The sequence below is a fragment of the Lepidochelys olivacea genome (genome assembly GCF_965140295.1).
Source record: "Lepidochelys olivacea isolate rLepOli2 genome assembly, chromosome: 11".
Classification (NCBI taxonomy): Eukaryota; Metazoa; Chordata; order Testudines; family Cheloniidae; genus Lepidochelys; species Lepidochelys olivacea.
The window spans coordinates 34,461,996-34,489,536 of NC_140421.1; the positions used below are offsets into that span (position 1 = coordinate 34,461,996).

Here is a 27,541-nt window from a genome sequence, read left to right on the forward strand (position 1 = left end):
AGAAATAGCCATTCAGCAAAACAGACCTGATCCAAAGCACATTTAAATTAATGGGAGTCTTTCTATTGACTCCAGAGGGCTTTGGATCTGACTGCTTATGTAGAAAAAAATGGAAAGGCATGAAATTGCTTCAAGTGAAATGACATAGTATTTCTATAGTGTGTTACACACTCAAAAAAATTAACCAATCCTCACAGTTCCCCGAGGACATGTTATTGTTTATTCCTGTTTTACATATGGGGAAACTGAGATAGATAAAGTGACTTGCCTAAGGCCATTCAATGAGTGAGTAGCATAAACTGGGATTAGAAATCAAGCCTTTTCAATACCTGTGTTCATTTCTCTGGACAACACTGCCTCCTTGGTAATATTTTTGTACAAAATTTCATGGAATGTATTTCACTAGTTTCTCAAAGCCCTATTTAAAACTGCAGTCTCACTTCAGCTAAATGTGATTCTCCTTTAACTTAATTGGCAAGGGCTTAAATTTCTGAGGTAACACACTGTTGGTTCCTAGGCCATGAGCAATATAGGGACCATGAAGTCCTGAGTGATCTTGAATTCACTACATTTTCTTTGGTTGGTAAAAATAATAATACTGCCCAGCTCTTACACAGTGCTTTTCATCAGTAGATCTCAAAGCACTTTACAAAAAGAGGTCACCGATCAACCAGTGTCATGTTATCCTGGGTTAGATGAGATTAAAGGGACAGAATATGTAAGGGCTTGCCTATATGGACATTTTGTGCATGGCAAGCCAGGACGTGAGTCTACTGTGCACTAGCCTGTCACTTACTAAGTGGCTGTGTAGACTCAGCTACCGCACACTGAAAGTTCCATAATGTGCTTTGATCGACTGCTGTTTGAAATGGAAATTTTAGTGCACAGTAGCAGGACCCACTTGGCCAGTTAGTACACCGCAGGCTAGTGTGCTGTAGACTGTCACCCACCCTGCTGTCTCACACACGTTTGCTATCTCTGTGTTAATAAACCTCACCTTGGCTTTGATCCTTTTCATACAGTGAAGATTTTTTTTTTTAATCCTGCTAGTTGAATGGCACAAAGACTCCCCATTTTGCCCAAGAGCTTACACCAATTGCCTAATTGTGGAGCCTTTGCTGTACAGAAGCAAAATGTGTCAGGATTAAAGCCTTCCTTTCCAAATCAAATTTGACAGCAGGTGGGATGATCTCTCATCGTTGTGCTGGGGATGATTTCATCCCTGCTGTTTCCTCCCTCACTGCATTTCTTTAAATTTTTGCTTTTTGACTTAAAAGTGAATTTGTGACTAAAACAGAGTCAATGTGTGGAGAGTGCGGGCGTAGAGAGCATATTCTGTGTTCTCATCAGAAATTCTGAAACACATTTCTCCCTCTAGTCTGATCTTTTGGGTCTATTCTTCACTTCCTCCAGATCATCTAAGTACTTCAACAGGTGCCTACTCTCTACCACATGGCATTCTGTCCCTATGCAATGTGGAAAATGGCATTTAGATGGGGTTCTACTCAGCAGAGCTGTGTGAAAAATTTCATCTGGTTGGTTAAAATGTATGCAAAAAAGCGAGCAAGATTTTGTTGTTGTTGTTGTTGTTTGGGGAATTTTATTTTGTTTCAAGAGAAAAAAGGGAGACATTTGAATGAAATGATATTGTATTTTGCTATGCTGAAGACCCACTTTCCAAATCAGTGGAGAGGCTATGGGCCAGATTCTTTTAGTACATTCTGGCTCCTTCATGCCACACTAACGGTGCAACAACGGGCTGGAGAGTGGCCAAGTCTCGCTAACTGAGAATTCCACTGGTGTTGAGGACTTGTCAGCTGGCACAGAGAATACCTGTCTCCTGCATAACCTCACCCTACCACCAGGGTAGGCAGTGACTCAGAGGCAAAGCCAGCTATCTTTAGCTGGTGTGCAGTCCCAGAGGACTGTTGCCAACTGGCAGCTCCTAGATCGATCTAACCTATGTGGAGCCAGGGTTACGAGCCAAACTCACAAAGTTTAGAGTTACAAAACCCATGAAATTTAAATGAGTGGGTTTTACACAGCTCCAGCTGAGATCTATTCCTTTTGCCACATGTGCGCAGTTAGCAGTTGTCCAAGGTAAGTTATGGACCAGGTCTGGGTAACACACCATTAGAAAGGTAAGAAGTTCATAATAAATGTGTTCTTTACATTTAATTATCAATGTGTTATGTAACATGTTGTAATCTAGAAACTGAATACTCACTCTGCCGATCCAGCCAGTTTTACTTTCTTCTGTATGTTGTTTGCCCTGAAGGGAAGGGAAAAAAAAACACAACCCCCCCAACCGGCATTATGGTATATATTTCACATAGTCTATGTCACACACAAATATGTCTGAATATATTTTTCTTCCCTCAACCCCACTCTTGACTCTTATTAAGTCATTTGACTATTTAGCTCCATTTTTCATACCTCTGGGCATTGCCACATTCCATTCTCTCTTGTAAAGTCACAGACCGCAAGGACTGAAATATTCTGAATCCTTCTGAGCCACTGCAGACAGATCCTTTCATCTGTTACCCATGTTACAACACTCAAATAGTGATCCCTGGAAATAACAAAGGCTATTAGATGCTTTAGCACCTTCCATACACTACTCTTCTATATAGTCAGGCTTCAGAGTAGCAGCCGTGTTAGTCTGTATCTGCAAAAAGAAAGGGAGTCCTTGTGGCGCCTTAGAGACTAGTCTCTAAGGCGCCACAAGTACTCCTTCCCTTTTTTCTATATAGTGGTGTCCAGTATTTCATTGAACTTTACATATTCCAGTCTTACACTTTTAGGGTATGTCTACACTACGAAATTAGGTCGAATTTATAGAAGTCGGTTTTTTAGAAATCGGTTTTATATATTCGAGTGTGTGTGTCCCCACAGAAAATGCTCTAAGTGCATTAAGTGCATTAACTCGGCGGAGCGCTTCCACAGTACCGAGGCAAGCGTCGACTTCCAGAGCGTTGCACTGTGGGTAGCTATCCCACAGTTCCCGCAGTCTCCGCTGCCCATTGGAATTCTGGGTTGAGATCCCAATGCCTGATGGGGCTAAAACATTGTTGCGGGTGGTTCTGGGTACATATCGTCAGGCCCCCGTTCCCTCCCTCCCCCCGTGAAAGCAAGGGCAGACAATCATTTCGCGCCTTTTTTCCTGAGTTACCTGTGCAGACGCCATACCATGGCAAGCATGGAGCCCGCTCAGGTAACCGTCACCCTATGTCTCCTAGGTGCTGGCAGACGCGGTACGGCTTTGCTGCACAGTAGCAGCAACCCATTGCCTTCTGGCAGCAGACGGTGCAATACGACTGGTAGTCGTCCTCATCATGTCCGAGGTGCTCCTGGCCACGTCGGTTGGGAGCGCCTGGGCAGACATGGGCGCAGGGACTAAATTTGGAGTGACTTGACCAGGTCATTCTCTTTAGTCCTGCAGTCCTATTGAACCGTCTTATGGTGAGCGGGCAGGCGATACGGACTGCTAGCAGTCGTACTGTACCATCTTCTGCCAGGCAGGCAAGAGATGAGGATTGCTAGCAGTCGTATTGTACCATCTTATGCCAGGCAGGCAAGAGATGAAGATGGCTAGCAGTCGTACTGTACCATCTTCTGCCAAGCAGCCATGAGATGTGGATGGCATGCAGTCCTTCTGCACCGTCTGCTGCCAGCCAAAGATGTAAAAGATAGATGGAGTGGGTCAGAACAAGAAATAGACCAGATTTGTTTTGTACTCATTTGCCTCCTTCCCTGTCTAGATCACACTGCAGTCACTCACAGAGAAGGTGCAGCGAGGTAAATCTAGCCATGTATCAATCAGAGGCCAGGCTAACCTCCTTGTTCCAATAACAACGATAACTTAGGTGCACCATTTCTTATTGGAACCCTCCGTGCAGTCCTGCCTGAAATACTCCTTGATGTACAGGCACACCCTTTGTTGATTTTAGCTCCCTGAAGCCAACCCTGTAAGCCATGTCGTCAGTCGCCCCTCCCTCCGTCAGAGCAACGGCAGACAATCGTTCCGCGCCTTTTTTCTGTGCGGACGCCATACCAAGGCAAGTATGGAGGCCGCTGAGCTCATTTTGGCAATTAGGAGCACATTAAACACCACACGCATTATCCAGCAGTATATGCAGCACCAGAACATGGCAACGCGATACCGGGCGAGGAGGCGACGTCAGCGCGGTCCCGTGAGTGATCAGGACATGGACACAGATTTCTCTGAAAGCATGGGCCCTGACAATGCATGCATCATGGTGCTAATGGGGCAGGTTCATGCTGTGGAATGCCGATTCTGGGCTCGGGAAACAAGCACAGACTGGTGGGACCGCATAGTGTTGCAGGTCTGGGACGATTCCCAGTGGCTGCGAAACTTTCGCATGCGTAAGGGCACTTTCATGGAACTTTGTGACTTGCTTTCCCCTGCCCTGAAGCGCATGAATACCAGGATGAGAGCAGCCCTCACAGTTGAGAAGCGAGTGGCGATAGCCCTGTGGAAGCTTGCAACGCCAGACAGCTACCGGTCAGTTGGGAATCAATTTGGAGTGGGCAAATCTACTGTGGGGGCTGCTGTTATGCAAGTAGCTCACGCAATCAAAGATCTGCTGATATCAAGGGTAGTGACCCTGGGAAATATGCAGGTCATAGTGGATGGCTTTGCTGCAATGGGATTCCCTAACTGTGGTGGGACCATAGACGGAACCCATATCCCTATCTTGGCACCGGAGCACCAAGCCGCCGAGTACATAAACCGCAAGGGGTACTTTTCGATAGTGCTGCAAGCTCTGGTGGATCACAAGGGACGTTTCACCAACATCAACGTGGGATGGCCGGGAAAGGTCCATGATGCTCGCATCTTCAGGAACTCTGGTCTGTTTCAAAAGCTGCAGGAAGGGACTTTATTCCCAGACCAGAAAATAACTGTTGGGGATGTTGAAATGCCTATATGTATCCTTGGGGACCCAGCCTACCCCTTAATGCCATGGCTCATGAAGCCGTACACAGGCAGCCTGGACAGTGGTCAGGAGCTGTTCAACTACAGGCTGAGCAAGTGCAGAATGGTGGTAGAATGTGCATTTGGACATTTAAAGGCGCGCTGGCGCAGTTTACTGACTCGCTTAGACCTCAGCGAAACCAATATTCCCACTGTTATTACTGCTTGCTGTGTGCTCCACAATATCTGTGAGAGTAAGGGGGAGACGTTTATGGAGGGGTGGGAGGCTGAGGCAAATCGCCTAGCTGCTGGTTACACGCAGCCAGACACCAGGGCGGTTAGAAGAGCACAGGAGGGCGCGGTACGCATCAGAGAAGCTTTGAAAACCAGTTTCATGACTGGCCAGGCTACGGTGTGAAAGTTCTGTTTGTTTCTCCTTGATGAAACTCCCCGCCCCTTGGTTCACTCTACTTCCCTGTAAGCTAACCACCCTCCCCTCCTCCCTTTAATCACCGCTTGCAGAGGCAATAAAGTCATTGCTGCTTCACAGTCATGCATTCGTTATTCATTCATCACACAAATAGGGAGATGACTACCAAGGTATCCCAGGAGGGGTGGTGGAGGAGGGAAGGAAAATGCCACACAGCACTTTAAGCACAGCACTTTAAAAGTTTACAACTTTAAAATTTATTGAATGACAGCCTTCTTTTTTTTGGGCAATCCTCTGTGGTGGAGTGGCTGGTTGGCCGGAGGCCCCCCCACCGCGTTCTTGGGCGTCTGGGTGTGGAGGCTATGGAACTTGGGGAGGAGGGCGGTTGGTTACAGAGGGGCAGCAGTGGCAGTCTGTGCTCCAGCTGCCTTTGCTGCAGATCAACCATACACTGGAGCATACTGGTTTGGTCCTGCAGCAGGCTCAGCATTGAATCCTGCCTCCTCTCATCACGCTGCCGCCACATTTGAGCTTCAGCCCTGTCTTCAGCCCGCCACTTACTCTCTTCAGCCCGCCACCTCTCCTCCCGGTCATTTTGTGCTTTCCTGCACTCTGACATTATTTGCCTCCACGCATTCGTCTGTGCTCTGTCAGTGTGGGAGGACAGCATGAGCTCGGAGAACATTTCATCGCGAGTGCGTTTTTTTTTTCTTTCTAAGCTTCACTAGCCTCTGGGAAGGAGAAGATCCTGTGATCATTGAAACACATGCAGCTGGTGGAGAAAAAAAAAGGGACAGCGGTATTTAAAAAGACACATTTTATAAAACAGTCGCTACACTCTTTCAGGGTAAACCTTGCTGTTAACATTACATACATAGCACATGTGCTTTCATTACAAGGTCGCATTTTACCTCCTCCCACCGCGTGACTACCCCCTCAACCTTCCCCCCTCCCTGTGGCTAACAGCGGGGAACATTTCTGTTTAGCCACAGGCAAACAGCCCAGCAGGAATGGGCTCCTCTGAGTGTCCCCTGAAGAAAAGCACTCTATTTCAACCAGGTGACCATGAATTATATCTCACTCTCCTGAGGATAACACAGAGAGATAAAGAACGGATTTTGGTTGAATGCCAGCAAACATACACTGCAATGCTTTGTTCTACAGTGATTCCCGAGTACGTGTTACTGGCCTGGAGTGGTAAAGTGTCCTACCATGAAGGACGAAATAAGGCTGCCCTCCCCAGAAACCTTTTGCAAAGGCTTTAGGACTACATCTAGGAGAACCGCAAATGCCAGGGCAAAGTAATCCTTTCACATGCTTGCTTTTAAACCATGTATAGCATTTTAAAAGGTACACTCACCAGAGGTCCCTTCTCCGCCTGCTGGGTCCAGGAGGCAGCCTTGGGTGGGTTTGGGGGGTACTGGCTCCAGGTCTAGGGTGAGAAACAGTTCCTGGCTGTCGGGAAAACCGGTTTCTCCGCTTGCTTGCTGTGAGCTATCTACAACCTCCTCCTCCTCATCATCTTCTTCGTCCCCAAAACCTGCTTCCGTATTGCCTCCATCTCCATTGAAGGAGTCAAACAACATGGCTGGGGTAGTGGTGGCTGAACCCCCTAAAATGGCATGCAGCTCATCATAGAAGCGGCATGTTTGGGGCTCTGACCCAGAGCGGCTGTTTACCTCTCTGGTTTTCTGGTAGGCTTGCCTCAGCTCCTTCAGTTTCACGCGGCACTGCTTCGGGTCCCTGTTATGGCCTCTGTCCTTCATGCCCTGGGAGATTTTCACAAAGGTTTTGGCATTTCGAAAACTGGAACGGAGTTCTGATAGCACGGATTCCTCTCCCCAAACAGCGATCAGATCCCGTACCTCCCGTTCGGTCCATGCTGGAGCTCTTTTGCGATTCTGGGACTCCATCATGGTCACCTGTGCTGATGAGCTCTGCATGGTCACCTGCAGCTTGCCACGCTGGCCAAACAGGAAATGAGATTCAAAAGTTTGCGGTTCTTTTCCTGTCTACCTGGCCAGTGCATCTGAGTTGAGAGTGCTGTCCAGAGCGGTCAGAATGGAGCACTCTGGGATAGCTCCCGGAGGCCAATACCATCGAATTGTGTCCACAGTACCCCAAATTCGAGCCGGGAACGTCGATTTAAGCACTAATCCACTTGTCAGGGGTGAAGTAAGGAAATCGATTTTAAGAGCCCTTTAAGTCGAAATAAAGGGCTTCACTGTGTGGATGGGTGCAGGTTTAAATTGATTTAACGCTGCTGAATTCGACCTAAAGTCCTAGTGTAGACCAGGGCTTAGTTGCAGTGAACTTTTCAGTTGCATTCAATGCAACAGATCTCAGTGACCCATTGCAATGCTTGATGTCTATTGTTTAGCCATCAGGTAATGCCTCGGCTTACTTTCATTCGTACAGTAAGGCACTAGCTCAAGGGTGGGCAAACTACAGCCTGTGGGCCAGATCCAGCCCATGAGCTGTTTTAAGCCAGCCTGCAAGCCGCACCACGCGGCTTGGCCCTGCTCCAGCACTCCGGCCGGGGTGCAAGGTCAGGGCCACACCACGTAGATCCCAAAAGCTGCGGCATGGCCCCGCTCTGGCTCCTACGCACTCCAATGGGAGCTACAGGGGCAGTGCCTGCAGATGCGGCAGCACGCAGAGCTGACTGGCCGCCCCTCCACGTAGGAGCCGGAGAAGGGACATGCCACTGCTTCCGGGAGCCGCTTGAGGAAAGCGTCACTTGGAGCCTGCACCCCTGGGCCTCTCCCCACGCCCCAACCCCCTATCCCAGCCCTGATCCCCATCCCGTTCTCCAAACCCCTCAATCCCAGCCCGGAGCAGCCTCCTGTACCCCCAAACTCTCATCCCCACCCCAGAGCCCGCACCCCCAGCCAGAACCTGCACCCCTGCTGCCCTCTGAACCTCTCGGTCTGAGCCCAGAGCACCCTCCTATACCTCAAACTCCTCATCTCCAGCCCCACTCCAGAGGCTGCACCCCCTCCCACACCCTAACCCCAATTTTGTGAGCATTCATGGTCTGCCATACAATTTATATTCCCCGATGTGGCTCACGGGCCAAAAAGTTTGCCCACCCCTGCACTAGCTAGAGTTTTTGTGTGTCAGTATCCCACAAGAATTACAGTTAAATGATGACAGAGACATTGATGGATGCACTCTGAACTGCACAACACAATGTCAAAAGCCCTGTACTATGGACAGTTAGAGGGGATTCTACTTTATCCCAAATGGTATTGGTCTGAGATTTTGGAGTTTTATGCCACACAGTCTCAATGAAGTTCTAAGAGGTCATGGAGTGTAGAGAAGTGACAATCAGAAATCCTTGGTTAACCAGGGAGTCCAGATAAAATGGAGATTTTTGTAGCTGGTCCTATGCACTTCCTAAGTGGGACCTATTATCCCACTGACTCAGTCTGATATCGCTGTGAGTCCTGTGCTTACTATGAAGGACTTAAGCATAGTAACACCACATTTTGCTACTCAAGTATCTTAGTTCCATCTCCAGAACATCATCCAGCTGAGAACTTTACTTTATAGGAAGGACTTAGAAGCAAAGAGACAAGCTTTCACTTTTATAATTTTGCACTCTATTTGCATGAGCGCCTCACGCTATTATAACAAAGGGCAGTACCCCCAGAATGCAGTGGTTCTCATTCCCAACTATGATCCCTTACTCTTGTGTGTAAAAAGAGAAGATAAGGTTATGCCCTCCCATTATGACATAACATCATTACAACAGGCTTTGTGAACTGATCTAATGAAAATGTCTTCACAGGACTTTGCTCTTAGCTCTACAGCTGACATGTTTGTCAAAGTCAGCTACCCCTGTGATGCTTGTCAAAGTTCATGTTTCTTCTCTCTCCTTCCCTTAACAATCAGCTGACAAAGAGTGGGTGGGAAGTTTTGTGGTGTAATTAGTTAACTGTTTTTGAGACCATAAACATGCCCCCTCTGCAAAAAAAAACCTGCACTTATTATTTACTTCAACCACAACAACTGTACTTTGTCAGACATGCCATCTGGCTTCCTGGTCTCATTATTTTGGGGGAATTTCTGACTACAATGTAGGGGTTCTTTTCATACATATATAAAGTGTATAAATCTCTATTTCTGTGCTAGGCAGCCCATGACGCTTGGCTGTGGATTGTAATGCTCTGATAGGACACTTGTACTTCAGGTTTTATGTTTCGTGAACAGTTTCAAATTTAATGTTTAATTTTAATGTTACTGTTTTTACTGTTTTGGAGCAATACAGGGCTAGCCACAGAAAAAAAGGAAATTGCAACAAGGAAATGGCTAGAAGAAGGAGCCTTTGACACTTTTCTATCCCCTCCTCCAACCCATGCCTTCAACAGTTGTTTCCTGGGGTAGTTAGAAAAGAAATCCAAATTTAGTAATGAAAAGTGTTTAAAAAGTTGGTTTTGTTTCTTTAAATTGAGAAAGCCGACAATTCTGCAGGAAGAGTTAAATGTCAAACAAGACAAGACAATTAAAAAAAAAAGACAGACAACTATCATTTTGTTCAAAGACTTTTTGCAGCTTTTTTAAAAAAATGACCATATTTTACAACTAATAGGTACTTCTGGTTTTCAGGGATTTTTATATTTGAGGAGTAAATTGTGATATGATTAATTCAAATTACAGGGATGTCAGGCAGTGCAAAAGTATTGCATTTCCCTTCCTTTTTTTCTCCCTGAAAAGTGTACTCCTGCATTCCGCTACCACAGTGTGTTCTCCCACTCTGCAAACTTCTCATTCCAACACTGGTACAAACTGATAGTCTCACAGGGTGAAATCCATCCCTGTGCACAGGTCTGGGCATTACTTATGTTTCACTTAACCATCCCACATGAACACTCAGCACCACAGGGACCTAAGTGAGATCTGAATGATATGTGTGTTTTGTGCTGGCCTTCTGCAAATGCACAAAGTGCCCCTCTGGCTAAACGCTACAATTTATGAGAAATTCCTAAATCCTGAGGGCCAGACCCACTCAAGAAACACAGACAGTGAAAGGAGCCTCTCTCCACATCGTTTTCTTTAGGCACAATAGACATCCTCATGCTCAGAGAGGGCAAGGACCCCATAATATCAGGGCTAATGCACTAGCTTGTGCAGAAGGACACAGGTGTCCTGTCAGCGCTCCTGGCCCAGCCAACAGAACTAGATATCAGTGGCCAGAGGTGCACCGGCTTTAAGCCTGGTGAAGTGGCTATGCTCCTTGGGAGTGCTCAGCACCACGGCATAGGCAAATGTGTGCAGGTATAATGTCTCCTGGAGCTCCCCCTGGGGTAGTAAGGCCATGCACACTCCCCCCACTGCCATGAAGGACTGTACTTAATGCCAGAATTTAGCCATACAAGGGTGAAAGGTTACATCTCTCATAATGAAAATGCCAAAAAACTTGCCTGTATCCCCTTCTCTATCCCCAGCTGGCAGTCTATTTACAGTGGGGACAAATCTATCTTTTCACAACAGGGAAAACTTGAGACAACCCACACTATTTTGGGGTTACTTTTCCCTCATCAGTGAGAATGTTTTCTATGCAGTCCCCACCATGAATACTTACATTGCTTTACATTACACTACATCAACCGCAGACCATCTTTTATTTATTAAACTTCACTATCATGTAATTCATTAAGAGAGGTGGGAGTTGTGCATGCGGAGGGATGTTTGTAACAGCATCAGGTGTTTCCTACATCAAGGTTTAATTTAAGTATTACATGTAACATATTTGATCCTAAGCAGACTTAGACATCTGTATTCTTCAAAATTCTGGGTCTGATTCACCATTGTGTTAGCCCAGATTTCTATGGTGTTACACTGATATAAAACTAGAGTAATTCCAGCAGAAAATCAGGCCCTGTATTAGGCTGGGATGGTGCGTGCATGTTATTGTTTTGAGCTAAGAATGGTATTGTTCTGCTTTCACTGGGTGCTAGTGAAATATAAGGAGATTTTTCTAAAGAACAAAGAAACCAATTAAAAACTAAACCGAAACCAGATATTTATTCTATACTTCTATCTAGAAAACTTCAAGAGCTAGTTAGCATCATCAATATTTTGTGGAATTATTGTAGGGCTATAAAAGAATATATGAACAATATATTAATGCAAACAAACACATGAGGTTGGATATATGCTTCAATCGCTGATTCAGTTAATGCAAAGAATGTCGATTTTACTGTGGTGAGGATTGGAATGGAACATTCTCTGTTTTCTGGCTGTAGTTATTTGATAACACAGCAGAGGATGCTGTTTTATTTCCCGACTAACAGGCCTGTTTGCTTTCTCTAAAAATTATCACATCTTTCTGTGTGATACAGTACACGCTATCTCACTGTCTCTAAATCCTTACTGCAAACATTAGACACCTACACTCAGTAAGTCTACAGTATTGTGGAAACAGGAGACTTTGGATACAGAATTGTGCATGTATGTGTTAAATCCTTTTGGTTGCTCTTTTCAGAATACTCAAATTTATGTCAAGTAGTACAATGTCAGTGGCATTTTGAGAAATAAGACTTTTCATTTACTTTCAGAATTGCTGGTTTACACATTCTAAGTTTAATCAGAGAAACTTTGCTAGTTACCTCACAATATACACAGTGTTGCTTTAAAATGAGCCAATGAAAACACAATGGAATCTTCTCCCAGTGAAACCAGACACAGTGAATCTTCATTTACAGTGTAATAGAGTGACAATTCTAAATTTTTTCTCAGTGCAGAGTAATGTGCAAATTGCAATTCCACGTATAGTCAATTTCTGCTGATAGTAAAGCTGTTCTGTGAAATGACTTCATTATAAGAAGGATCCACTATCTATGATGAGCTAACAACATGTCATATTCTGAGCACAAGAAATCTGGAATATGCCATCACCTTTAAATAATTTTTTGAAAGAATAATATCTGCATGGGCTTTACACAGTAAATCCTGTTCCTCTCTGAGCAGTGTGATAATGTAACCCAGTGATATATAATAGTAATCTAGGGCATTCACAGAGAAAACACACATACTATCAAAACTACTTACCCTGATATTATGCTAGCTGGTGCAACAATTTCACGGGAATTCACAGGGGGAGGAGATTCAGTATTCACAACAAATAATTTTACAGTAGGATTTGCAGCTCCTGCCTAAAAAAGAATAAAACGTTTCGCAGTACTTTTGAAGACAATAAATACTTTCTAAGTGAAAACAACCCTTGAAATTAGGGAAGACAGCAAAGAAGCTGTAAAGTGCAACAGCAGTGAGACAGCAGTACCATGTATGTTAGACTGTGTGAAGAAACACAATTCGGTTCAGATGGGCACATACACTTATCTTTTTCATTAAGAAATTAGCCACATAGTTCTAATAAAAACATACCTCGTCATTTACAAAAATAAACATCCATAATTGTGTTTGATATATTTTGTCTTCATTTACTATATTTGCTAATATACCATAACTTCTGCTCTCCAGCAATGGATTATATTCAATCCCACTACCACCCTTTGCCACGGATTCAGGAAGTCTGACATCTAACAGTAATATATTTCCTGAGCAGATGCCCTCTCCTTTAAGAGAAGTCAGTACCATCCCTTTCAGGTCGTTGATTCCTCTACAAATGACAATCACCCAGAAATGCCAGTAATTGGAGTTAAAAACTCACAGCTGATCCTTCTTAAGACCAGCAATTTTCCATGCTAAGAGGGACACATACTTCTGAGGAGTTCAGTGAAGAAACAAACAAATCCACTACCTGGTGTCCCTTGGTGAGACCTTTATCCAGCAAAAACATCACCAGTATCTCCTTATTTGGTCACAAAGCCCACAACAAATGAGAAATTAAAACAATCAGTCAATCTCCTGGGAGCCATTGACTGAAACATCCCTAAACATGACACGGTGATTTCCCTGGAGATGGTGCTTTTTATGGTACCACTGAAATGTTCCTGATTCTCACACACCCATCTTCCTCTCCCAGCCTCCCAGTCAGAAACATTTGCTTTGAGATTTGTGGACAGAAAGTGCTATGTAAATGCAAACCTTATTCCACAGCTGCTGAGTTTAGCTTATTAACGGCCATATTCAAGTTGGGATCCCTGATGCTATTAGTCAACTATCCTGCTGTCACCAGCTGGACCACTGTCAACATCACCAAATGAAGTTCGACCAGCTTTTCTTCTGTGTATGTGCTTCTCTGATTCATTACACCTTGCTATCCTTCATTCAGTTTCCTCCATTCACTCTGCTACCTAAGGGACAAATTCTCCTTACGTTGTGGGCATACGGTGGCCATCTGGCAGTGGAACTGGTGGAAGGAAGCACTGCGCTCTGAGAGCTTCACCCATGGTATCAAGGATAGAAGGGCATAGGTGTGGACAGTGAATCTGTGACTATGAAACACGCTGGCCAATATTACCCCTCCTTCCTCTATGGAAGGCACACATCACCCTAGGGACTGGGGCTGTAGCGCTGGAAAGGTTCTGTGGCCTGCAGGAGAAAATTCTGTGAAATTAAAGCCCATGCAACACCCTTATGCATAGTGCCAGATAACAGCATGCCTCACTATCTGCAAGACTGCCTGTCATCCCTTCAGTGGTTCTGGAGAAATAACAAAACCTTAAATCAGACTTTTTCCCCCTGAAGATAATAAAAATACATTAACATTGCCAGATGCTGTTGACTTCAGTAAGAGTAATCACAGCAAGCTGTTGAGGAGAGACAGACAATATTTTCATTAGCAGGAAGTGATTAAATGATTAAGAGAATAGTCCCAAACTGCTGAACAACCATGTTTAATAAATAACACAGACCTTGGGATATGGGAGTCTAATGGTCTTTGGATACTGCAGCGTGTCTTCTGCATAAAAGGAATACTCCATAACAGGAACTTCTGTATCATTAAACTCTGCATATGCTAAAAAACTGGCATTTGGAGACCACCACAGAGCAGAATGGGTGCCAAACATTTCCTCTGAAAGAGATGCAAAGGCGTTCTTTTGAAGTAATAGCTGCTAAATTGGCTTCTGCATCTGAATTATTGTTCTAATTTACTTTGCACAGATTTATGCTGAAGTTCAGCTACTGAAGTACAGACTATTTGCCTTTTGCCTGGGTTCTAGAATGACATAGTAAGTGAATGCTTACAACACACAGCCTTTTATAGTTATACTTCCTGAATCTGGCTGCAATAATAAAAAAAATCTGTACTGGGTGCTAGACCTGACATCTATCACACACGCCCCTTACAAAATAAATGAATTTTAAAATAACATAAAACCTTTATCACTTTATGATGTATAAAATTCCCAAATTAGCTTTGAATCTTATAACCAACTTATCTGGAAGTAAAGCAGATCTATTGCCAAATCTAAGAGTGGAAGGTAAAGCCAGACATTTTTAAAATTTGGCATACATTCCTGTTTTAACCTATGCACACAGAAAACAAATATGAATTCTGCAGAGATTTACGATCATGGACCTCACTGGTTTGACTTTAATGGAATTGCACAGGGTAGAATTTGGCCCAGTATATCCAGACAGCCAGTGAATGGAATGGCCATAACTAAAACCAAGCACATGTGGCCTCACTAAATGCTAAACTATTAATACAGTATTTCCCAAACTTTTGAAAGCCAAGCTCCACTTAAGGAAAATGAAACCAGTTGTGCCCCCTTGTAACCTCATGTGGTGTGAAAGGCCTACACACCTTAATTTATAAATCTTCCATGATCTCCCAGTTTATCCTTCAAACCTACTCCACCTATATCTTGCAAAACACTGGAGTAAATCTTCATAACAGAATTCCTCTCCTTTCCAAGACTCTTTGATTTACAGCAAAACAGTTAACAACGTTGACATTTTAAGTATTCTTGGCATGCATACAAGTCACTACTCACTGAAGTGAAGGGGAAGTTCACACTTCACAGCTATTATTTCAGGCTTTCTACAAATTCAGGCAGTTGTCTCTGCATTGATTACATTCATGTTTTGAAGATTCTCTTCATAAGGATAATGGATAGAGATTGATTTTTTTTTAAATGAAAGCCGAGACTATGGGAACAATTCACAGGTCTAGCTCTATCCCTATACCACCCCTGGGGTAGAGGCAGAGCAAGCAAAATATTTTTGGAAAACACTGCATTAATTAAATTACTATATTTTAACAAGTAGGTTTTTCATTTACAAGAATACCAAGCTTTTTTTATAGAACTTTTCATTCATAGTTGTCAAAGTGCTTTGCTTCCATTTTGCAGATGGAGAAACTGAAGCACAGAGTAGGGAAGTGACTTGACTAAGGTCACCCAGTAGTCCAATGGCAGACCTGGGAATAGAACTCATAAGGCCCTATTCCCAGTTCAGTGCTCTATCCACTAGGCAACACTGCCTCCATGTTAGCCTGGTCCAAAGGATAATGCACTGGCCTCAAAAGCACAAGACCAGGGTTCTATGTCTAGATATACCACTGACCTGCCATGTGACATTAATCAAGTCATTTCACATCTTTGTGCCTCTGTTTCCCCATTTGCAAAACGGATATCATGATACCCACTTTCCTTTTTAAAGCATTTTGATTTCTGTGGCTGACAAGTTCTATACAGTATAAGCTAGGTGGTGATACCATTTAAGATGCTCTCTTTCCTCCATGTATTTATTGTTACATATTTTAAACTAACAAATAAGTTTCTACATTTTCTTGTAAGGTAAAATATGTAGGTAATTACCTTCATATACCCAGTCAGCTATTCCATTAAAAATTTTATTTTCTTCTCCATTTGTGGTGATCTGCACACTCGACACACCTGGTGATTCTTTTATGTAAATGTTATTATTCCAAACATATGCCTGTAAATGAAACCTCAAAAACTTAGTTATTACAATAGTTACTGTTCGAATGCAATGCTAGAACAAGTCACAGAGTTCCTTCCTATTCCCTTCCCATGGGAAGGCCCATGACACAGCGAACAAGAATGCACAAAGGCTACTTAGCTGGTTAGCTTGTCATGGGAGCAAGTATCTCCAGTACAGGGTAGGGAATCCACAGACCAACACTCCATGGAAGGAATTCATTATAGACCACAGCTGCTATGACAGCTTAGAGGCCATGGACAGTAGCTGCAGTCTTTGGACAATGGCTTTACATTCTGTGTTTTGATTTGGGGTCAGGGAGGATTCTGTCCCCCTAACACTTGTATAGCCCCCACCTCCAATTAAAGATCATTTACTCAGGCTTTACTCAGAGGATGAGAATTTGACCCTGAGAAAGCACACAGTTCATTGGCAAGCAATATTGCTGGAGTGGGATATTATTTTCTGCTGTTTTGTAGCAAGGTCTTCTATGTGACTGTATAGATGGGCCCAAAGCCTTCACTATTTACAGAAATATTGCTCAGAAAAATCACGAGGGCATTGCAATGCTTTCAACAGCAACAAGAATTTTAAAGGAACTATTTGACCTTTTTCTCCAGCAGTGGAAAAACACCATCATCACAAATCCGTGCTAAAATGTGGGCATCACCCTTCTATGATGATATCCATACTGTGGTTGTGATGCTAGAAGACTAGATGCCAACTCATGCCAAAGCCCCAGGCCTCCCTGAAAGCTTACAAAAGCGGAACTGGAAGCCAGGCCAATTCACTTGTGTATTTATGTAGATCAAAGTGATTGTTAAATGTATTAGAACGTAGTTAGTGTTTAAACTTCACAAAAATGAATGGGATGCTGCATGCTTTGTTTTCTCTTATCTGTATCTTCTTATAATGTAATAGCAAACATTTACATTGCGTATACCCCTGTAACTAAATAACCCCTCAAATGAGAAAGAAGCCTTGTGGAATGCAAATGAAGAACTTTAACAGAAAAATACTAACTTCAAAGCAAGTGGTCTTTGTGTGTGATGATTGGAGATCAAAGACTAAATGAATTCCTCACTCTCCATCATCAAAGAAAAAACCCACACAGGTAGTGACCCTGTCAGCTAGCTTTCTGTGAGAAGAAGCTAGAAGTATGGACACAGGGGAAAATTCTTCACCTCTGAACGGTTTGGATTCCAACAGGGCAGAATAACTGAACGAGAAGACAGAGATCCCCATAGTTACTATAGATAGCCCTGAGAGACTTTGGGGAAACCGGTAGATTACTATATCTCTCCTACCATTTCAAATTATAGACTGCAAACAGAGGTGAAAGTAAGCCGGTACGCCCCAGTTCGGTGTACTGGCAAGAGCCTGTGTGCCGTACTGGGGCGGATCGGCTTCCCCAGGTGGCAATTTAAAGGGCCTGGGGCTCCCAGCAGCACCCCAGGCCCTTTAAATTGCCGCCAGAGCCCTGGGGAAGCAGTGGCGGGGCTCGTGCGGCGATTTAAAGGGCCCAGGGCTCCTGCCGCAGCTACCAACCCTGGCCCTTTAAACAGCCACCAAAGCCCCGCCACCGCTACCCCAGGGCTCCGCAGGCTCTGGGGAAGATTTAATGGACCTGGGGCAGTGGCGGCAACCGGAGCCCCAGACCCTTTAAATTGCCGCCCGAGCCCTGCTCCTGGAGCCCCAGGGGTCGTGGTGGCAATCTAAAGGGCCCGGGGCTCCGCTGCGGTAGCAGTGCCTGGGAGCCCCTGGCCCTTTAAATTGCCACTGGAGCCCCCGGCTGCCACTGCTACCCCAGGGCTCCAGCAGCGGGGCTCGGGTGGCGATTTAAAGGGCCCTGGGCTCCCGCTACCCTCTGGAGCCCTTTAAGTCGCCACCTGAGCCCCGCTGCTGGAGCCCTGGGGTAGCGGCAGCGGGACTCCGGCAGTAATTTAAAGGGCCAGGGGCTCCCAGCTGCCGCTACCACAGCGGAGCCCTGGGCCCTTTAAAGCTCCGCCAGAGCCCAGGGCCCCGGGTTAGCAGTGGCAGCCGGAAGCTCCCGGGGCTCCGATGGTTATTTAAAGGGCCTGGGGCTCCGCTGCGGTAGCAGCAATTGGAGCCCCAGGCCCTTTAAATCACCCCCGAGCCCCGGGGCTCCCAGCTGCCTCTGCAGTTGGTAGCTCCGGGGTGATTTAAAAGGCCCAGGGCTCCCGGCTGCTGCTACCACAGTCCCAGCCCGGGGCCCTTTAAATCAAGGTTTAAAGGGCTCGGGGATGTAAAGGTACCACCTCTTCTGGTAGAGGCCCCGCCTCTTCCGGTTGAGGCCCCGCCCCCTTCTAAGGGCTCCAGGGTACCGGTAAGTCCTTTAAGTTACTTTCACCCCGACTGCAACTCATCTGTATATATAACTGGCTTATCCTCTCTATCACTCTCATTTCTTTTTCCTAGTTAGTTAGTGTACAATAGAATTGGCTACCAGTGTTGTCTTTGGTGCGAGATCTAGGATGCAAATTGACATGGGTGAGTGACTGGGGTATGAGGACTGGGTGTAACCTGAATGTGTTTTCATTTTTGGTGTGACAATCTATCACATTGTCCAGCTTGCCTGGGTGACAAAACAGACTGGCGTGTCTACGGGGACTGTCTGTGACTCCATTATCAGACTCCTGTAATACTTCAGGAGTTCACATTTGTTGCTGGCTTGGTGAAATCTAATTATAGATCATACCACAAGTTTGGAGTATCTGCCCTGCTTTTGACAGTCTGCCCTGAGATAGGCTCTCATTGTCATGAGCCACTTCAGATAGCGTGACAGTGGTATTGGAAATGCACAGCAGAAATTTCATTACACTTATATTTACTAACCAGTTTGTGACCAACAGGTGACCAGGATATGTACTGGGTATTATTAGGCAGTAGATTCTCAGTTACTAAGGAACTAGGGGAAAACATAACAAAAAGAGTATAAGAAAGACAAATCAGTGGAATGTCATTTCATTGCAAAGTGGCTTCATACTATATGAATTTTCTGTAATAGCTACTGACCTTGTATTTAAATCATAGATGTGGTATGAAGCCGTGTATGAATGCCTCCAGAGCTGCAAGAGAATAATTTTTATATTGAGAAACCAGATCACCATGACTGACTTTAGGAGTCCTGTGAATGTGTTATGAGTTACTGGCAATAATATCTGACACCTCCTCAGACTCCCATTTGGGAGGGGTGAACACAACCAACAGGCATTGATGACTACCAATGGGCCAGACTGTCCTCACTCACGGAAAAGGCAGGAGAGGCTGTGGAAAGAAAACTCTGCAAGCTTCATCTTGAGCTTTCCTTAAACCATCCTCTCTGGTGGGAGCTGCCCAGATACCAAAGTGATGACCATTGATTAAGATCAGAGATAGAGAGATCTAGGGAACTGCAGTTTAGGCAAGGCATGATCGCTTCCAACACTAGAGGTCTGTAGCAAAACTGAAGCAAGTCTTCAATGCAGAGACTGGAGCAGCCCTGCAGCTTCCCTGATTCCCCTCCCACTATCTGACTGGTACCTCTGCTGTTTCTCTGGCACTCGTCCTTCAATGCCATGCTACTTCACTAAGCATTCAGCTGTTTCACGGTCCATCTGCCTCCCAGGAATGACTTGTGTAGCAGTTCAACGAGGAAGAGATAACAGTTCCAAGTTGTTATATTTCCCACCTAGATTTTCATAGAAATCCATCCCATCCCTCACTTCTGCCATTTGCAGTCTGCAGAGATCTAGCTTCATTTAGTTCCCGTGGGGGTGTCTGAGTAGGGTGAGGGAACAGGATGGTATATGGGGCTCAAGGGATCCTATCTGGGATCCCCATGTACCATCTTATTCCCTCACCCTACACAGGGATCCTGTCTGGCAGGATATCAAAGTAGGTGGCCAATAGATCTGATCCAGCATGACAGTTCTTATGCTCCATCCAACGCTGCTATTAAATAATACATTTATGGTTATAGAGTAACAGCCGTGTTAGTCTGTATTCGCAAAAAGAAAAGGAGTACTTGTGGCACCTTAGAGACTAACCAATTTATTTGAGCATAAGCTTCCGATGAAGTGAGCTCACGAAAGCTTATGCTCAAATAAATTGGTTAGTCTCTAAGGTGCCACAAGTACTCCTTTACTTTTATGGTTATGTTGTTTTTCCAGTAAAACAAAAGAAAACTGTAGTTATTTACAAAATCAATATGCTACAATACACTCTATGATGTTTAATAATTGTTCTATAGCAGCAGACTATTCAATCATTTACTCCTTATGAGTTCTCATTCAGTCAAAAGTTTTTTTCTAACTTTACCTACTCGCGTGTCTTGATGCTTACTGGCCACATGGCTATTATATAATAGATGTTCATGTCCTCATGATTTATTGATTTATGTTAACTTTTACAACAAAAAACCCCCTAATTTCTCTATTCCAGAAGCTCATCTTTTAATCCTTTAACAATCTGACCACTGAGAGTTTTGCATCATGTCAACCCTTACAATTCTGGCATTTTCTAATCTCTTCAAGACTGATTTCACTGTATCTCTGTGATTCATTTGAAGTGATTAAATTCTACAGTGATAGGTACCATAAAAATGCTGATTAGATCAATGGATGAATCAGAGATTACCAGACTAAACTAACAGAGCTATAATCAAATGAATGCTGAGCAGATATTATTAAAACATATACAGTACTAAGTAGAGATAGGTCCTGAAGAAAAACCATGTAACCAAAGACCACTGAAATTTGGGCGGAAAAGGTGGTTTGAAAACTGCATCCTGTTTTTGTGCTTCAGACCTAACTCTAATATGAGCTAAACATTCATTTCATCGCCACTCTGGGAAATGCCAGCATTGTAAGGGTTAATATGATGCATACCTTTCAATGGCCCTATCGTACAAGAATTTAAAGACTAGCTTCTGGTATACAGAAGTTAACTTTTATGACAACAGAAAACAAAAACAGCACACATCAATAAATCATGAATACATGGTATTTCTAATGTGATTACTAAGCAATGAGGCATGTTATGACGATTAATACTGCAGAAAAACAATAGTGAAAAGTTCAATTTTAATGTACAACTGGAAAGGAAGCATAGAAATACAGGATTCTGGTAAAAAGAAAACTGCATTGAATAATTGTCTGGATTTTCATGTGTTTAAGAATACCAGAGAAGTAAAATCCCTAGCAAGATAGTTCATGTCTGGTTAATGTATTTTTCCCCACATGAAAGTTTATTAAGTATTGAGTCATAGTCATAAAAGTGTAAGAACAGATGATTGTTTGCAGAGATTTGCAGTTTGTACTCTATAAAGGACATTCATTGTTCAGAAATTCAGACCACGTAGAAAGAGCTCTGTGAGAAAATCATCTACTATTTGCATACTGTGTAATTTACCATTCACTGAGTCCTTCAGAATACAGGCATGTCTTTAAATTTTTTTTTTTTTTTTTGTCAGCCAGCACACACATTATGGGACAGATTCTCCACCCCAATATGTTCCCTTGGTGCTGCTCAGGTGAAACCTTCCCATAAGCTTCCTGCAGAGGAAGCCCACAGTGTGGGGGAGTCCTCAGAGGCATAGAGCTAGTGTAGGGACGTGTTAGGTGATGCGGAAGGGGTTGGCAGGGAGACTGACTGGAGAGAAATGCATTCCATCTATCACAAACGGACATATATTCCTTCAGGAACCATAATCAGAGGGTGCAAAATGGCTGTTCTAATCCACGCCGGGGTAGGGGCAAAGAATGGCTCCCTCACCTTCTGAGTCCAGCTTCTGCTGAAAATCTGTCTCTGTCCCTTTACATTATTTTACACACACACACACCCCCTACCTTACATTAAAGAAATATCATTAGTGTTGCAAAACTAAGCACTCAAAATTTAGGAAATGTCAGAACTCGGGCTGCCTGTGCAAGAGAAGGTTCCTCCCCTGGTGCAGTAACTGAGGTTCTCCGAGATGTGTGTCCCCGTGGGAGCTCCGCTCCAGGTGATGCCCCTTTGCTCGGAGAGATGTGCAGCGCTGCCCGTATGGGTAGTGCAGTGCCTGCCTCACGCGCCGTTGGTGCTTCATCTAGCACACGCACGACCCAGACTCCTCAGTTCCTTCTCTACCGCAGAGTCTGTTTTAAACTCGAAGTAGAGGGGAGGAGGGTGGGTAGTGAAGCACCCACAGGGGGACACATCTCACAGAACCTCAGTTACTGTGCAAGGTGAATAACCTTTTCTTCTTGTTTGAGAGATGTCGCTGAGGGTGCTCCACTCCGGGTGACTGTGTAGCAGCGCCCTCCTAGCACGACAGGGGCTTCAGAGTCGATAGGATAAGTGATGATAATACAGCTCGGCCCAGCCAAATATCTGCCTTGTGTGACTGCATAATGTTTGGCCAAGGTGTGTTCTTTGCATATGTCTATAAGGGAAACATTGTTTAGAAATGCTACTGATGCAAATATGGATCTAGTAGAGTGCATCCTGGTCCCCACTGGAAGTGGAGTGCCTTTTAATTGATAACAGAGAGCCTCTGAGTGGATATGGCGGTACCCCTAGACCATTCTGCCATGGATATGAATAGTTCTGGTGAAACTCTAAATGACTTGGTTCTGTCCGAGTAGAAAGCTAGTGCTCGTCTAACGCCTATGGTGTGCATCATAGCTTCAAATACGTTGTCTTGGCCATGTGTGGGCTATTAGGATGACTCTGGCTTTGTCTGTCCTTCTACCGTATTACTCTGGGTAGAAGTAAAGGTATTGACGGGAATGCATAGAAGAGGTCTGTGTTCCACGTGGTCAGAAATGCGTCCCCCATTGATCGCCTTCCCAGACCTGCTCTGGAGCAGAATCTCAGACACTTGGTGTTGCAGGCATTCACAAATAGATCTATTTGCAGGTGGCCCCTTTTTCAGAATACACATTCCAGTATCATGTCATTTAACTCCCATTCGTGGTCTGGGGAAAATATCTGTTGAGTTCATCTGCCATGGTGTTCTGGCATCCAGGTAGGTAGGAAACTGAGATGTGGATATTGTTTTGGATTCACGAATTCCAGAGTCTCATAGCCTCGGTACATAGTGAGTATGATCGGGCTTCCTCTTGGCTTGTTTATACAGAACATGCAAGTAATGTTGTTGGTCATTACTCTTATGTTCTGGTTCTTTATGAATGGTAGGAAGTGGACACAGGCATTGCAGACGGCATGACATTCTAGCAGGTTTATGTGTAGCCTTGTCTCAGCTGTGGACCATAATCCCTGAATTGTGCGATGTTGCATGTGTGCTCCCCACCCTATGAGGGAGGTATCCACTGTGATCATCTGTGATGGAGAATCTTGTGTAAATGGGATTCCCAAGCACTGGTTGTGTCGTTAGGTCCATCAGGTCAGTGAGTCCTTAACTTTGGGGGACATTGTTAAATCGTATGTTTAACCTGTGCTTGTTTGGTCTGTAGACAATTGCTAGCCATCCTTGCAGGCAACGCATGTGCAGGCGAGCATGTTTGACCACAAACGTGCACATTGCCATTTGACCGAAAAGTTGTAGGCATATGTGGGCTGTGACCAGTGGGCTGTTCCGCACTGTGGATATGAATGTCTTTATCGTGTCGAATCTGTCTCGTAGAAGTGACACTTTCACTGCCACCGAGTCGAGATAAGCACTGATGAATTCTAACCGTTGAGCTAGTTCTATTGTTGGGTTATTTTTGTTAATTTGTAAACTGAGACTCTGGAAGCAATCTATTGGGGTTTGGGTAGAGCGAATGGCGTCTGATCGGGTATGTGACTTCAAGAGAGAGTTGTCCAGGTAAGGGAATATTATTATTTCTTGTTTTCTCAGGTGCGCCGCTACTACCAAGAGGCTCTTTGAGAAAACATGAGGTGCTGTTGAGACGCCGAAAGGTAAAAGCTTGTATTGATAGTGTTCTGTGTCCAAAGTAAATCTCAGAAAACACCTGTGGGTGGGGTGTATCATAACACGAAAATAAACATCCTGCAGGTCTAGGGCTGAAAACCAGTATCCCTGCTCCAGCGCTGGTATTATTGTTGTTAAGGTGACCATCTTGAACAGTTGCTTTCTCATGAACTTGTTCAGTTGCCTGAGGTCAAGGATAGGTCACCATGCCCCATTTTTCTTTTGTGTTAAAAAGTAGTGGGAATAAAGCCCCTTCCCCCTATGTTGCATGGGAACAGTTTCCACTGCCCCTAATTGGAGATGATGATCTAACTCTTGGCATAGCAAATGTTCATGAGAGTGGTCCCTGATGAGGGACAGAGAGTGGTGGTGGCTGGGGGGGTGGGGTACAGGCAGGAAAGGAATCGTGTAGCCTGTATGTATGTCTTTCACGGCCCATTTGTCCATGGTAATGGCAGCCCATTCCAGGTGGAATGGGAGCAAACGGTATCCAAATAGATGGATGGATTGTATAAATGCTGGAATGTGGGAGTGGTTTTCCAGACCCTCGACCAAGCCTTCAAACGTGTTGCTTAGAGGAAGGAGGTTGAGACGCCGCTGGTTCTGGAGGTAAGCATCATTGTGGTCTCTGTATTTGTCATTGTTTATGTAGTTGTTCATACGGCCTCTGGTGTTGCTGTGTGTATGCTGAGTATTCCTCTGATATGGTTGATACCATATTGTCTCCTTTTTGTGGCAGGTGTATGAATGCCAAGGGACTGGAGAGTTGCCTGCGAGTCCCTCATAGTGTGCAGTACCTCATTGGTTTCGGCTGCAAACAATTTTTCTCTGGGAGAAAAGAAGGGGAGATCTTTGACTGTATTCTGTATTTCCCATGGGAATGCTGAGGAGTTAAACCACAAGGCTCGTCACATGACCACAGCTACAGTGGTGGACCTGGCGACCATGTCAGCAACGTCTAGTGAGGCCTGTAGAGCCATGTGTGCAATCCTTTGTCCTTTGGAGACCAGTAATTTAAATTGTTGTCTCTCTTCCTCTGTAATCTCATTAATAAAGTTCATAAACTTTCCATAGTTTCTGTCGTCATATTTGGCAAGTAGTGCCACGTAATTTGCCATTTTGAATTGAAGCTTGGAGGAAGAATGTACTTTGCAGCCGAATAGGTCCAACCTCTTACTTTCTTTATCAAGGGCATAGACCAAAAGTGCTGTTGTTTGCTCCTCTGGTTGGCCGCTTCCACTACCAGCAAGTTGGGGGCCAGGTGTGTGAATTAAAATTCTGATCCCTTCGAAGGAACATAATATTTTCTGTCCGCCCTTTTGCACATTGGAGATATGGTGGCTGGAGTTTGCCGTATCGTCTTGGTGGGCTCCATGATAGCCCCGTTGATTGGCAATGCTATCTTTGAGGGGGAAGATGTCTGCAAGATATCCGTTAGCTGATGCTCAGTTTCCAGCACTTCCTCCAGAGCAATTTTGAGCTCATTGGCCACTCTTCTGAATAAATCTCAGAAGTGGGTAAAGTCATCTGCGGTGATTGGGGGTGCAGGCATAATAGCCTTGTCCAGTGAGGTGGATGAATTGTTGTTGGCTGGAGAGATGTCAGGAGCCGTGTCCTCTTCCTACTCTGCCATAGGTTCATCTCTTGTCTTGGTCACTACTGTCTCGGAGGGTAGAGGTGGGGAATCTGGTATCTTCCCTATGTGGGCTGGGTATCTACCCAGCTGTAGTGCCTTCTTGAAGACCCCAAGGGATTCAAGTATGGCCAGTGACCAGGGAAGGGCATGGGTAGTCCCATCCATGGGTGCACCATGGTGGCATGTCGTGCGCATATGTGGACCGTGATCGTAGTGATCCAGTAGCCATAGGTGTCCTGATTGGGGAGGAATGGTGAGGGGAGAATATCCCTTCAACGTCCTCATCGTCATCACTCGATAACCGTGATGCTATCGGAGATAACTGTTGCTGTGGTACCACTTACCCCGGTGAGCCATCAGTGCCTAAGAGAGGGGACTCTGGGGTGGAGGAGACCAACAGATCCTTCTGGTGAAGAAAGTAGCATGGCACCAAGAGCCTTGGTGCCAAAGACTGAGGTGCCAATTGCGTCTGGAGTGCGGTGTGCTAAGCCAGTGCAGTGCAGTCTGTGTCGGCGCCATTGCGCTAGCAGCATTAGGCTGCGGCCTGGAAATAGGGGTGGTTGTTGGTGTCATCTCCTTTAACGCTGTTGACGGAGTTGTGGTGGAGACGAGCAGCTTAGAGCCCTTCGTTTCTGCACTGGAGCGCTGGATTCCAGCAGCAACCGCCGAGTGGACAGTGCTGGAGGTCCCCAGAGTGTGATAGGTGCTGAGCCATGGTACAGCCAGCACCGAAGAGAGCAGACCCATATTGCTCTCAATGAGGCAAAGAGGATGGCTGGGTTTTTTTTCCAGATTTTTTGGTCTTTGGGAACGTCGGCAGTGAATAAACTGGTGACCTATGCCAGGAAGAGATACATCCCTGGGTTGGAGGCTGGTCTTAATGACTTAAGTTCTCCATTAAGATGAGTTTCAGTCTCAAATCTCTATCCCTGCATGCCCTGGCTTTCTGTTTGTTACAATGTGTCCATCTGACACAGGCATCGCCTCTCTGCAAGTTGTGCATCTTTTAAATCCTGGTGAACCAGGCATTTTTCTAACCTAATACTAACTGTACTAAGGGATGGGGAAATATTTTTTTTTCCTGGTAGGGGACGTAACTCTAATAACTGAAACTTAACGTATCTAAACTATCCAAACTCACTAATTTATCTAAACTTATCTAGTAGACACGAAGGTTTTCAACAGGACTGCTGAGCTCCATCTCAGGCCGGGGATGGTTGAGAAGGAACCGCAGAGTCCGTGTTGCGCATGCACTCAATGAAGCGCCAACGGTGCACAAGGCAGGTACCACGACCCCTACTTCTGCAAAACTCTCTGAGCAAAGGCACAGGGATACACCATCATCTGGAGTGGGGTACTCACATGGACATCTCTCGAAGAAGAACTTTAATTTTGTCCCTTTGTGTGTGCATTACAATACAGTCTTGAATTGCATGTTCACACACTATTTTTTCCACATTCTGTGCAAAGTAAGGACAGTGCTCACTTAATGAGCAGCTATTCGATATTTTGTTTTCTCTTCATTGTTCAATGTGTGACTACATGCCTTATTTTTGGCACTCTCTTCAAACCCTATTCTGAAGTATTAATTTCTTCATGTTATTTTCTATGGTGATCATCACTATAGTGTCTGAGTGCTTCATAATAGAGCTGTCGATTAACCACAGTTAACTCACGCGATTAACTCAAAAAAATTAATCATGATTAAAAAAATTAATCACAGGTTTAATCGCACTGTTAAAAAGTAGAATACCAATAGAA

The 27,541-nt window shown here is 44.7% G+C and overlaps 1 protein-coding gene across 1 annotated transcript in view; it reads right to left on the reverse strand.

Annotated features, from left to right (window-relative positions):
• The window catches only part of DPP4 (dipeptidyl peptidase 4), a 74,954-nt gene that overhangs the window by 33,608 nt on the left and 13,805 nt on the right, over positions 1 to 27,541 (reverse strand). Inside the window, exons 6-12 of the mRNA XM_084643435.1 lie at positions 19,263 to 19,315; positions 19,083 to 19,155; positions 16,103 to 16,223; positions 14,192 to 14,352; positions 12,423 to 12,526; positions 2,437 to 2,572; positions 2,228 to 2,272 (exon numbers count right to left, since the gene is read on the reverse strand). Of these exons, the coding sequence (XP_084499561.1) occupies positions 2,228 to 2,272; positions 2,437 to 2,572; positions 12,423 to 12,526; positions 14,192 to 14,352; positions 16,103 to 16,223; positions 19,083 to 19,155; positions 19,263 to 19,315 (693 nt within the window). The remainder of the gene's footprint in view (positions 1 to 2,227; positions 2,273 to 2,436; positions 2,573 to 12,422; positions 12,527 to 14,191; positions 14,353 to 16,102; positions 16,224 to 19,082; positions 19,156 to 19,262; positions 19,316 to 27,541) is intronic.